Source organism: Peromyscus eremicus, chromosome 9, assembly GCF_949786415.1.
Source record: "Peromyscus eremicus chromosome 9, PerEre_H2_v1, whole genome shotgun sequence".
Lineage (NCBI taxonomy): Eukaryota > Metazoa > Chordata > Mammalia > Rodentia > Cricetidae > Peromyscus > Peromyscus eremicus.
Window position 1 is genome coordinate 84,916,353 of NC_081425.1, and position 12,346 is coordinate 84,928,698.

General features: G+C 49.8%; 1 protein-coding gene across 2 annotated transcripts in view; it reads left to right on the forward strand.

Annotated features, from left to right (window-relative positions):
• The window catches only part of Cacna1d (calcium voltage-gated channel subunit alpha1 D), a 304,192-nt gene that overhangs the window by 201,340 nt on the left and 90,506 nt on the right, over positions 1-12,346 (forward strand). Inside the window, exons 10-11 of one of the 2 annotated variants that reach the window (XM_059273955.1) lie at positions 11,043-11,130; positions 11,403-11,462. In XM_059273955.1, the coding sequence (XP_059129938.1) occupies positions 11,043-11,130; positions 11,403-11,462 (148 nt within the window). The remainder of the gene's footprint in view (positions 1-11,042; positions 11,131-11,402; positions 11,463-12,346) is intronic. The other variant, XM_059273957.1, reaches the window with a different exon arrangement.

Sequence of the window (12,346 nt, forward strand, 5' to 3'; positions counted from 1 at the left end):
TTGCTGCCGTCTGACTCTGGCAGAACTTGGCCTGTGTAGCGGGTTTCTGAAGATTCTCCCACATCTCCAGCCAATCTCAGACTGAGGACCTCTTTCAGGATCCTTGATGGATACTTTTGTTCAGATACTGTAAAGTTCTCCGGAGGAATGGCAGCCAAACCTCCCACCCCTGTGCTGCCTGAGATTCAAGGCACTGTTGCTTTCTGGCTCAGGAGGTCCATTTCTGGTTTCTCAGGCCTGCTGTCAGGGAGCAGGTGTGAAGTCAAGCACTTGGGGAAGCCTTGCATCATCTGTCCTCACGTGACATGGCTGAGTGGGCGGAGTCTCGACACCCAACCCTGACTGTACCTTACAGTCCACCTAAGGATCTCCTGACTGGCTCTCGCTCCCTGGCTCAGAGGCTCTGGTTCTTTAAGCCAATGGCAGGGGACCTCTCTTTGTTTGCTCCTGGGAGAGAGTCACAGGGAGCTCCAGTCAGGAACCTCTGAGTCTTGAGCTGTGTCAGTGACTGAATCTCCCACTGGTCTAAGAATCCTCTGAAGGGCTGTGGAGGGCTGGTCTCTAACCCAGCTGTCCCGTGCTGGTGACAGGGGAGCCTCCCGTGAGCATCCTTGAACTATTTAAGATATCATCAGTGGAGATTCGCTGTTAGAAAGCTGCTGGGCCACAATTAATTGAATAGATAAAATTATCTCAGAAGTTAGTCCCTAAGCATTTGGGGAAATTTCAAGGATAATTTATTTAATTTTTTGCTGAGCTTCAAATCTTTAAGAAACTCTGCCAAGTCCGTGTGTGTGTGTGTGTGTGTGTGTGTGTGTGTGTGTGTGATGTGATTTTTTTTTTTTGGACATGTGCAGCTGCTTCTTCATGAACAATGGTGTTATTCTAGGGCTATTAAAATCTGGAAGCCTAAAGTTCTATTTTAATCTCTTCTCATTGTCAGTGATTAGTTTAAAAAAAAAAACATTAAAAATAAAGAAACCATTTTAAAGGGAACTCATTCTAAAATTCTGACCAAATGAAAGAGGGCAGCCTCCTTGTGAGGACTCTTAGGGACCAGTAATCCCTCTAAGTAGTGATAATTGCTGCCCAAAGAAAGAAGGAGGGGGTACCTGAAGCCCCATCACCTCACTGCCTTGTTCTCCCTCAGTGGTCCCAGAGTGGTGGCCACCGCCCCACTGCCTCTCACCGCTTCTCTCGTGGACCTTAGTACACAAGGTCACCTGGCTGCCTTTAGCCTGTGCTACCTGATTTATTTATTTTCCTGAATTGTTTGTTTCAAAGGTCAGCAGAGCGTAAGGGGTGGTATGCCTGTTTGCAAATTAAAGTCGTGGCGCTTTGCTGGCCTGATTTTGAAAGGCTATAGTTGAGGGGCGGAGCTCAGTTGGTAAGTGCTTGCCCAACCCTCACAAAACTTTGGGTTTGATCCCCAGCACCTCATAAACTGGACATTGTGTACCATAATCTCAGCACTGGAGAGGTTGAGGCAGGGGGATAAGAAGTTCAAGGTTATCTACTCTTCAAGACCTATCTCAAATAAAACAAACAGGCAAACGAAGATTGCATTTAATTTTTTTTTTATTTATAGGATTGCCTTTTATCACAAAGTATCCCCGTGAAGAACTTTAGAATTTCAATTATTCTACTAAAAGCTGTAAAACAAGCAGCAGCAGTGGGTGGCCCATGATGAATGTGTATCCTGGTCATCTGCCCTCCCTGGACTGGGGAGACTGATGGGAGGCCCACCCTCTGGGGCCAGAGGTCTGATGATGTGTGCACTGGTTAGTCTTGGGAGCAGTCATCGGCCCTGGCCTTCTGTCCTCTGGAATGATTAAATCAACACTGTGTGGTGCGTGGAGTGTGGCATCCATCACACGTTTAAGCATTCTGTTATTTATTCACGTTTAAGCATTCTGTTATTTATTTACTCAAAGGTCACAGAGTAGTGATTTGCATTTCTCAAGTACTTGGTGTGCATCAGGTGCTGTTCCTGGGGCTGTGGGCACAGAAGCTCTTATCCTTCACACTGCCCTATGAGACAGGAGCTTGATGGATGAGGAAACCACAGCACACGCAAGTTACATAGCCTCGCCAGGCTACGTGGTTGTGGAGTAGCTAAGCTGGGATTTGAACCCAAGCTCTGCACCTCCATGAGTGTTACTGCTCTAGTGGGAAGCAGCAGGAAGCTGGGAAGGCAGGGCCTAAAACTGAGGCGGACTGAAGTCTCACGTGATAGCTAGCTTTATTCAGAGCATCAGGCAGTTTATACTCTGAGGGTTAAGAGGAGTCACCTGAGTAAACTGTAAAATCACAAGGACAAGCTGCATGAGGCAAAAACATGTTTTTCCACAGAGGCATATTAACCAATAACAGTAGGCAGTTGTGATGAATAATCTGAAGTAAACTCACTCGTATCCGATCCACTGGAAGGGCCATGAGAGCACATTCCAGGAACAGCCCAGGCAATGGAGGAACAGAGGTTACAAGACTCTTGTCTTATTCACTTGGAGTTCTCTCACAAGGTCCCAGAAATCTCCTCACACAGCTTCATTCACGGACCACGTTCCGACACATGAGTATTTGAACATTTGTATCATGTCCTTCTGGGGTAGGTTAGGAGAAGGGGGCTCGCAGTGTTGAGAGAGCATGGCCTTTGTAGAAATGTGTTAGGGCCGACAAAAGGGTAGGCCCACGTTCCTAAGCTCTTGCCTGTTCCAGCATTGTCCCCAGGGGCCCCTGTGCTACCTCCACATTCCTGTCTCCGAGCATGTAGACTCTAATTTAAAGATTAACTAGCTAGCTTGGCATGACTATAGAAACACAACACTGCAAGAAGTTAGAAAGGCTAGGACTGTTTGCCTTGTGACCCAGTGACCCTAAGGAGAGCTGTAGTGATGATGATGCTAACATTATGGGTGGCCATGCCTTGCTGGAACCAGGCACATGGCTTATCGCTTACTGTGCTTCCCATGTACCTCTTCCTCCAGCAACCCCACCCCCAACCATTGCTAACGTCTCACTAGCAAGCAAAACCAGCCCATGCTCCTACAGCCAGTGCGAGGTACAATTGGAATCCGAATCGGAGTCTGCTTTCTTCTCTGCCATCTGCCCTGTCCCAGAGAGCAGTCCTGTTGGCATCGCACTACCAGTCCCTACCCAGGGCCCCTGACTCCCTAGAGGGCACTTTCTTAAGTACTTTCTTAGATACAAGGCCAAACAGGAAGCCTGTGTCTCGAGTAAGCTAGTTGGTTGTTTATTTAGAACAGGTTCTTAAGGACAGGCTGTGTAGTAGCTATGGTAAATGTCCCCATCCCTTCAGATCCTGAGCCTAGGAAAGCAGGGGTGGCAGCTGTGGATCAGAGGCCTGTCTCAGACCCCCTCCGTTGTGCTCTGGGACCAGCTGCTCCTGCCCTGCCTGCCTGCCTGCTTGGCTATCACGTTTGCATTTGCTCTTGCTGCCCTCTGCTGTGTGGTAATGGAATTGCCTGTGTTCAACCTCAAGGGGTCACGGTTGCTGACTTGCTTAAAGAGGACAAGAAGAAAAGGAAGTTTTGCTGCTTTCGACAACGCAGGGCTAAAGATCACGGTAACTTGCTGAGGTGGACTTGCTCTTTGCAAGCTCCTTGCCTGACATTTCTGGTATCCTCTCCTTTCACATAGGCATCGTGTGAGCTGCATGTGCTGTGTGGTACTTTTGGAAGATGCCTATGTTACCATTACTTGATTTCTCTGATGCTTGGTCACGCTGTACTCTTCTTGCCTTTCCCACAAATGTGTGGCGTTACCAAGATGGCACCTTTTTGTTTGGCCTGTACCTGTAAAGCAGCTGAACCAACTGAGGCAGCTCATTTGATTCAGTGTGAATATTCTTAGCCTGGAAGACACGTTTTAAAATGCTTTTCCTTAAATGATACTTTTAAATTTAAACTGTTTAGAAATTCCAATAATGTTATTTGGCTGTATTTTTTTTTCCAGGCTACATGTTTTTAATTTCTCCTGGGCCTTCTCGTCTCTGGCTCATCTACCCAAGGCCATGCTAGAGCTAGTAGATGCAGATAAAAAAAAAGTGAGGTCAAAAAGAAAAAAAAGAAAATCTGGGGTGACACACATCTTTTCAATGAGAATAGTCTTATTTGGGAAACAGTTAAATATAAAGTTATGTTCGAAATAATGTTGATCGTACCCCTCACCCAATCCGCTAACCCCCTTGGCAAAGCAGTTAGGGCCATTACCGTGGAGATGTCTATGACAAGAACTGGGTCCTTGCCCAGCTGTCTATGGGTTACTGCTGTAGTTGGACAGCAGCACAAGCTTTGCCTAGGTATGCCTACCAGCTTGGCCAGCCTAGTGCTAACACCAAGGTGGACCGCAGTCAGGAAGAAGAAGAACCTTTGAGAAGATGTGGACTGTAGGGACAGCCAGCCAGCTGCGGGGAGAGAAGACAGACACACTGCATGGTTTTGTTGGAGTGATCACTGTCTCCTGCAAGAATGCTGAGCTCAGAGGTTAAGGGAAGTGGGGTGGTCTGATAGAGACAGAGTTAGGGTCCTAGCCTCCCAGGAAGACCTGAAGGAGGGAAGGAATCGTGGGACCGTCACCCAGAGAGCACTTGACCCAGAGGGCCCCAAAAAGAGGATGAGAAGGACGGACTCTGTAAAGCTTGGGTATCAAGTTGGGCCAATCATGGAGCTGACCTGCTTGGCTCTAGGTTTATGTAAGCTGATGAACAGGAGGGTGCTTTGGTGCTGTTCCTAGCGGGGGGTGGGGGTGGGGGTAGGGGGGTGTCACTGTCAGGAGGGGTGAGCCCTCCTTGGGCCCACCCTCCTTAATAGCAGCTCGGGCTCGGTGACATTTTAAGGATGCTTGTGACATCTCTGTTAGTTTTCTGAGATAGACGAGAGAGGAAACAACCCTATCCTTTTGGGAAACGGGCTTCCCTGAGTGAGGAGTGGCCTCATATTGATGGGAACATGGACCGACTCTGCTGGTGACGATGGGGCAGGAACCTTGCGAGGGTGGTTGTGCCACTTTTTCCACCGTCACAAAGAAATTGTAATCTTCCAGGCACACTTTTTGCTTTAGACCTGGAGACCTTGGTCTGACCTTGACCCACATTTCCCAAGTGAGTATGGCTGCCTCCCAAGAAGTCTCTCGCCCTGTGTCAGCAACATGTGTCAGCACAAGTATGTGCCGGTGCCTTCAGGGGCCGCCTGGGATCTTTGGAGTTCAGCAGGGCTTGTCACAGCATGGCAATGCTCACGCTTGTCCTGAAAATGATAGGAAAACAGACGAACTTGAGGTCAGATCCCTTGCCCCTTGGGAAGGGAACCCAGTTCTCTGCCACTGCCAGTGTTTGGCCTCACTTCTTGCGCCCTCCCCCCCACCCCCCCCACCCCCCCACCCCCCCCCCACCCCCCGCTTCCTTGAGAAGCTTTAGTAGCACAGAGAAAATGCTAAAAGAAATCCCCGAGTGGCAGCTCAGTGCTAAGCTGAGTGCACATTCTGCTCTTTCAGAGGCCTAGAGTTTGGTCTCTTGACACCAACATGGTACAGCTCATACCTACCTGTAGCTCCAGCTCCAGGGCATCTAATGCCCTCTTCTGGCCACCTGCATATATGAGGCTTACATTTACACTTACACGTGTACACACACATTCACACACACACAATTTAAAAGATAAAATAATTTTTAAAGCAAACCCAGACAAACGCAGCTCAGAGTACCAGGACATCTGTGCAAGCAGCTTCTGTTGTGACAGGTTCCAGGAGGGCAGGGAGCTCACTGTGGTGTGTGAAGAGCCTTCTTTGGGGGCTGCTGTGGCTGGAGGATCCGGGGCTCCTGGGGCTGGCTTTGTCTTTTCAGAAGCCATTCATATGTTGTGTTCTATTTCCTAAATGTTAGGCCTGGAGAGAGGACTCAGGTCCTTCTGGACAAATAGCAGGACTCCTGACTACCCAGGAGGGTAGTAGGCAGTGGATTGCCAGTGCTGCTTGGGGTCTGGTCTCCTTGAAGAATGGGGGACATATAAAGAGACTCCTATCAGCTGCTGGTATTGAAACCAGACAACTTGTGGGTGTTGATTTTCGTGCTGATAGCAGGTCAGAGGTAAATGGGGAGATGCTGCCCTGCTGCTCAGGTCACTAAGCACAGATACAATGAACACATGTCCCTAGTTGAGCCTCAGCCTTCCTTACCTCTCTCCTGGAGTCTTTGCCCTCGCTGAAAGAAGTGATCCGTCTGTTAGCAGTGAATGTCATTCCCAAGTGCTGTTTGCTTGAACCCGCTCATAGACTTATTATCTGTGTGTGCGCCTGCGCATGCGTATGTGTGCGTACGTGTGTGCGTACGTGTGTGTGTGTGTGTGTGTGTCTGCCTCTTAATTCATACAGCCGACATATTTAGTTGAGAAACACATATCTATAGAGTGCAAGTTGATGAGGAAATCTCTGTACATTGGTTAAAGATGCTCGGTGTTGAGCTAACCTGAGGAATGTTTGTCCTTCGTTTATTTTGGGGAGTACAGTTAAAGAAAAACTGATGACCTGTCTCCTCACAGAGTGGCTCTAGGTAGGGCCTGACCTAGGCTGTCTGTGCCACCAAGGCCTCAGTCCAGGATGTGCTAGGCTGCTTTCCTGGCATCTCCTGACCCACAGCTGCAGCCCAGTTCCTGCCAGTTCCTCTCTCCAGCCTTAGGCTCCTCTTGGTGCTCTCCCCGGAGGTCTCAGTACCTGAAGTAGGAACGGACCTGCAGCTTGTCCCCATGCAGATGGCTCTAGCGTGTTCCTGGGGTGGGTGAATGGAGACTGCAAACAGCATGAGGTTCTGAGAGGTCTGCCTGCACCCTAACAGAGCCCAGGCATTGCCAGGGGAAACACTGTCTCCTGCTGAAGGGAGAGGAGTAGTCCGCCATGATGCTGTGGAAGCCTTAGGAGAAAGGCACCTCACCCCAGGGGCTTGCCTGAGGGTTTATTATATGAAGTTTTGTAATTCTCCCTGTTTTGACTTTGGTAAAGTCCCAGTAGTCACCAGTACAGCTTGCTACCGTCTCCAGATGCTGGCTGACCGCCTGGGTGTGGTTTGTAGACACGGGAATAGTGCACCGGTGGATAATAGATGCTCAGTTCGGGAGGTTTTTGCTCTATAGAGTTTAGGCGTGTACCAACCCTGCAAGTATACCAGTGTATTTAAGCATCTGTCCCGGAGCCGCAGATAGGGTGTGTTGCACAGGTGGGTGCCAAGTGGGACAGAGATAAGCTTTCAGCATCGGAGCTGTGTTTCCCTGTGACAAGTCATCCGCTTGGTCATCTGTGCGATCGTGCAGTTGTTGTGTACTTTCAGAAGCCCCTTCCAACACTGATGGATTCTCCTGTCCTGGTAGGGCAGAGCAGAGCACAGCTGCCCAGGCTCCTCTTGAACTTAGGTCCCTTGCGCAGATGGAGGGTCCTGATCAAGGTTCAAGCAGACACTGTCCTCATCCTCTTCCTTCCATAGCCCTGCTGACATCATTCTGGAATAGCCATCACATTCCTGGGGACTCTATGTAAATGATTATGACCAGAGAGTTTCTGCCTCCACAACAAGCTAAATTAGTAACTCTTCTTAAGACTATATATATATATAATATATATATATATATTGTGTATATAATGTGTATATATAATGTATATACATTATATATATATACAAAGAATGGTAGCCAAAGCTGATTGAGAGGTGTACTCGGCCATTCACACTAGATACCTCTAGACAGTAATGACAAAATGACCCCAAGTTGGAGTGCTTTGCTTTCAGGGAACCTCTGGAACATTTTTCTGACATGATTGGCAGAATTCATGCTTGTGCACCTTGCTCATGATCTGCAGCTAAGACTGACACCGAGTGTGTCTCATCCTGTTCTGGCATGCCTACGGCCCCGAGGCAGGTGCTCTTGACTGTACAGAGGAAGATATGGAGTCTGGGAGAAGTCAGGCCACAGATGTGGGTTCATCTTAGGTCTGGTATACTGCACACCACTCTGAAGCGCTCTCCTACTGTTCCTGAGAACGGATGGGGGAGGCTAAGAGAGTAGGCACCTCACCCTCTGTGCAGCCTGGCCACAGGGCCCCACAGTTCCCAGTGTTGGCTGCCATTCAAGGTGTGGGGTTTTGTTTCCTGCCTTTCTCTATGCACAGCCTGAGAAACAGCTAATAAAAGTCACTCACTAATGATTGGCACAGAGCCAAAAATGCAGAGCGACATGTCCCCTCTTCTACAGGCTGTCTGTCACTCACCTGTCTCCGTCAGATTGTTTGGAAAATGAAGCTATAAGAATGAAAAGCAGGAACACACTGATGAGCCAAAACTCTAGAGAGTAGAAGCCACAAAGATTTAGTCTGTTTTGAAGTTTGCTCTTGAAAAATAGTGATGTTTCAATTTAACAACTATGAGAATTGTGAGGTACTTAATACAGACAGAAGTGGCCCTGAATGTGTGGTTCACACTACCATTCTATCATTAGGAAACTGAAGCCCAAAGAGAGGCAGGATGTCCCCAGGAAGAGTTGGGTAGATCAGGGCCTGGGGATTCCCCTGAATGCATGTGTTAGAATACCTCAACCTCAGAAACCACCAACTACCCCGGCTCACAAAGAGAACTCCTAGTGGTGTTTGGAAAGGGTTTCTAGTGTGGTGGTCCTCACCTTGTCACTGCGAGAGCAACCTGGACTTTTACAACCCAGTCTTCCAGGTGAGAGCATGGAACAGACCAGGAGAAGGGAGCTGTGTGTGCGTGCTTGCATGCCTGGGTGCCTGTGTGAAGGGTGTTCCTGTGTCAGAGGATGAGATGCCCTGATCTGTTTCTTTCTCTGTTGTTTTTTTCATGGGTTCAAAAGCGAATGGAGGTTTGTAGTTGGTCGCTCTGTATTCAAGGGCAAAGGAACAGGAGAGTCCCGGGAGTGTAATCAGAGTCTATGCTTCTACTCATCTGGCCTTTGCTTCTGAAAGCTGTGCCTGAGTGTGCCTGGCCATAGCTGCTAAGCCTCCCACAGGGGCAAGCTCAGTTTCTTGAGTGTTTGCAAAAGGAACAGGGTCAGGGACTTCTTTTTGTGCCTTTGGAAAGCATGCCTCTCTGATCTCTGGGTCTGTGATCAGGTCCTACCTTCATCCTTATGGTGAGCTTTATCTCTCTCCTCAGCAGGGATGCCACACAGCTGGTGGAAAGAACAGTAGCCCCTCCCAGGCCTTGCTGGCCCTCAGAATGTCCACCATGGCTCTGTAGCAACCCTACCAATCCACAGCTACAGGCACTGCTAACAGTCCACCACAGCTATAGACATGCTAACAGTCCACCACAGCTATAGACACTGCTAACAGTCCACCAAGCTATAGACATGCTAACAGTCCACCACAGCTCTATAGACATGCTAACAGTCCACCACAGCTCTATAGACATGCTAACAGTCCACCACAGCTCTATAGACATGCTAACAGTCCACCACAGCTCTATAGGCATGCTAACAGTCCACCACAGCTCTATAGACATGCTAACAGTCCACCACAGCTGTATAGACACTGCTAACAGTCCACCACAGCTATAGACACTGCTAACAGTCCACCACAGCTATAGACATGCTAACAGTCCACCACAGCTCTATAGACATGCTAACAGTCCACCACAGCTATAGACATGCTAACAGTCCACCACAGCTCTATAGACATGCTAACAGTCCACCACAGCTCTATAGACATGCTAACAGTCCACCACAGCTATAGACAGGCTAACAGTCCACCACAGCTCTATAGACATGCTAACAGTCCACCACAGCTATAGACACTGCTAAGAGTCCACCACAGCTCTATAGACATGCTAACAGTCCACCACAGCTCTATAGACATGCTAACAGTCCATCACAGCTCTATAGACACTGATGACAGTCCACCACAGCTATAGACATGCTAACAGTCCACCACAGCTATAGACACTGCTAACAGTCCACCACAGCTATAGACACTGCTATCAGTTTTGAGGTGGTCTTGTTCAGGGAACTGCCTGCCCACAGGAGTGAGGCTTTCATATGGGTAGTGTAAGGTCTGAGCATCCCTTCACTGTGATTCTGCCTCAGGAAGAAAATGTACGTGTGTTTAAATGGCTTCCCCAGTTTCAGCTCTCCTTCCCCCCAGGAAAATCAGTTGTCTCTTATCCAAGAGCATCTTGCACAGACCCCCAAGGTAGCTTCATTCAGGACTGCCTGTTCCTCAACCCTCGGGTACCATATGTCAGATGTTGGCTCTGGGGGATCCCTGGACCTCCAGGCACTAGTAGGACAACTTTTACAATACTGCCACTTCTCAGGATCATGATGTGGACACAGGGCTCAGAGATGGGCTCAGAGATCTCAGACCTGGGACTGAAGTCCACCCTGCCCTGCTCAGTGGCTGGCAAGAGCCCTCACCTGTCTTAGCCCTGAGACCGCTTCTTCCTACTTCCTTTTAAAGCTGGCTTATTTGGGAAGTGCCCTCTGCATATTGGCCTCAGTGGAACTTAGATATGAGATCCACTGCCTCAGACTGAGCGAAACTCCCAACATTTGAAAAGGATTTTGTACAAGATCTCATTGTGTGCTGCCTTCCCCGACCATAAGAGCAGGTCTTCAGTGTGTTGTAAAAACTTTTATGAGAGGTATGAGACTAACTCCCGATTCCTGAGGAGGCGTGGTAGAAACGTTTCCATGCTGAGGTGTTTTGGTGGCTTCTCTGTAATGCTGAGATGGGGAGTTCCAACCTGTTCCGGGCCTGGTGGCTGGATTCCACTTGACACCTTCTTTTCTTGGGAAGCCTCTGGGCCATCAGAATTGTCTCTTGAAGGTGATACTGACTTCTTCTGCATCTACTGGAAGCAGAGGCTCATGTGCAGTAGGGAGGCCTGGCTGGGAGGCCTGGTGCTCCTGACAGGGCTCTTTGACATCCTGCCTGATTCCTGAGAGTCTGCCCCTGGCCCGCCCCTGGCCCGCCCCTGGCACGCCATCCCACAGCACACTGTCTGAAGCCTTTCCTTCTCCCCACAGCCAGCATGCCCACCAGTGAGACTGAATCTGTGAACACAGAGAACGTAAGTGGTGAAGGCGAGACCCGGGGCTGCTGTGGAAGTCTCTGGTGAGTGTGGAGGCTGCGTGCCCTCCTTACCCCCACCGTTTAGAGATGGCTAAGGCTGAGAAGATACCCCAGAGGGCAGTGGAGTCTTAGGGCTCTGGTCAGAGAGTGGCCGAGCTCTAACAGGCTGCCTCCGTCCCTTTGGTACCCCTCGTCCTGTGCCAGGCCTATTGGGGCAGCCCAGCATCTCACATGCCTCTGCCTATGAAGTTGTCCCGCTGAGGCAGAGCCTGGGGAGTGTGCTGCTTAACCCAGCCACCTGCTGTGTTCATTAGGTGCTGGTGGAAAAGAAGAGGAACGGCCAAGACTGGGCCCTCTGGGTGTCGGCGGTGGGGGTAAAGGCCGAATTCTCCTTCCAGTTGGGTTTGGCATCTGTGCTTTGAAGGAAGAGCTTGAATGGCAGAGTTGCTGATTAGAATGTGCCACAGACTCAAATTTTCCTTCACCCGGGGCCTTCCAGCCTCATCCCCAGCAGCTGGATCTGGAGGCCCCTCTCCTCTGTTCATGGTCCCTTGTTCTGGAGCCATGCCTGCACTACCCTTTCCTAACCATAGGGGGCACCATCCCATTAAGGCTTCCAGGCTTTCTCTAGATGACTGGGCTGCAGTAGCAGAGGTTGGGGTGGGGTGGGGTGCGGAGTGGGCGGGCAGCGATGCAGAACGTGCTAAGAACTGCCTGCTTTGGGGAGACCTGTGCTGTTGTGACTTGTTTGCTTCCTGCTTGTTTACATCTCATTCCTGTAAAGTACACAGGTGTCATTTTTAAGAGAACTCTACCTCATTCGGGGCAGAGTTTTATAAAAATGACACACTCTGTTGTAGTATCGCAATGGCTCATGGAGTGATTTCGCCTCTGCTCTCTTCCCACTCTGCCCTCCCTATGACATGAAGTAGGCTGGGAATGGATTTGCCACCCCCATTTTACAGATGGGAACACTGAGCTGCTGAGGCGTGCTGTGTCCCCATCCTCACCCATTCAGTGATCAGGAGAGCCGCGATTCTGTTCCGACAGGAGCAGCGGTTGCTACTGCTGAGATGGGGTTTGCAGGCCACAGCAGCCCTCCTGGCTTCCACTGGGGTGGCAGGAGAAGGCCCCCACGTCTGTGCCGTTTCCAGGGCCACTCTGGAAGGAAACCTGAGAGCTTGCCTGGGCTCTCAAGGGTGCTCCGCCCACCGCCTGGCACACTAGTAGCACTTTGACATCTGTTCTGCCTTTCCGC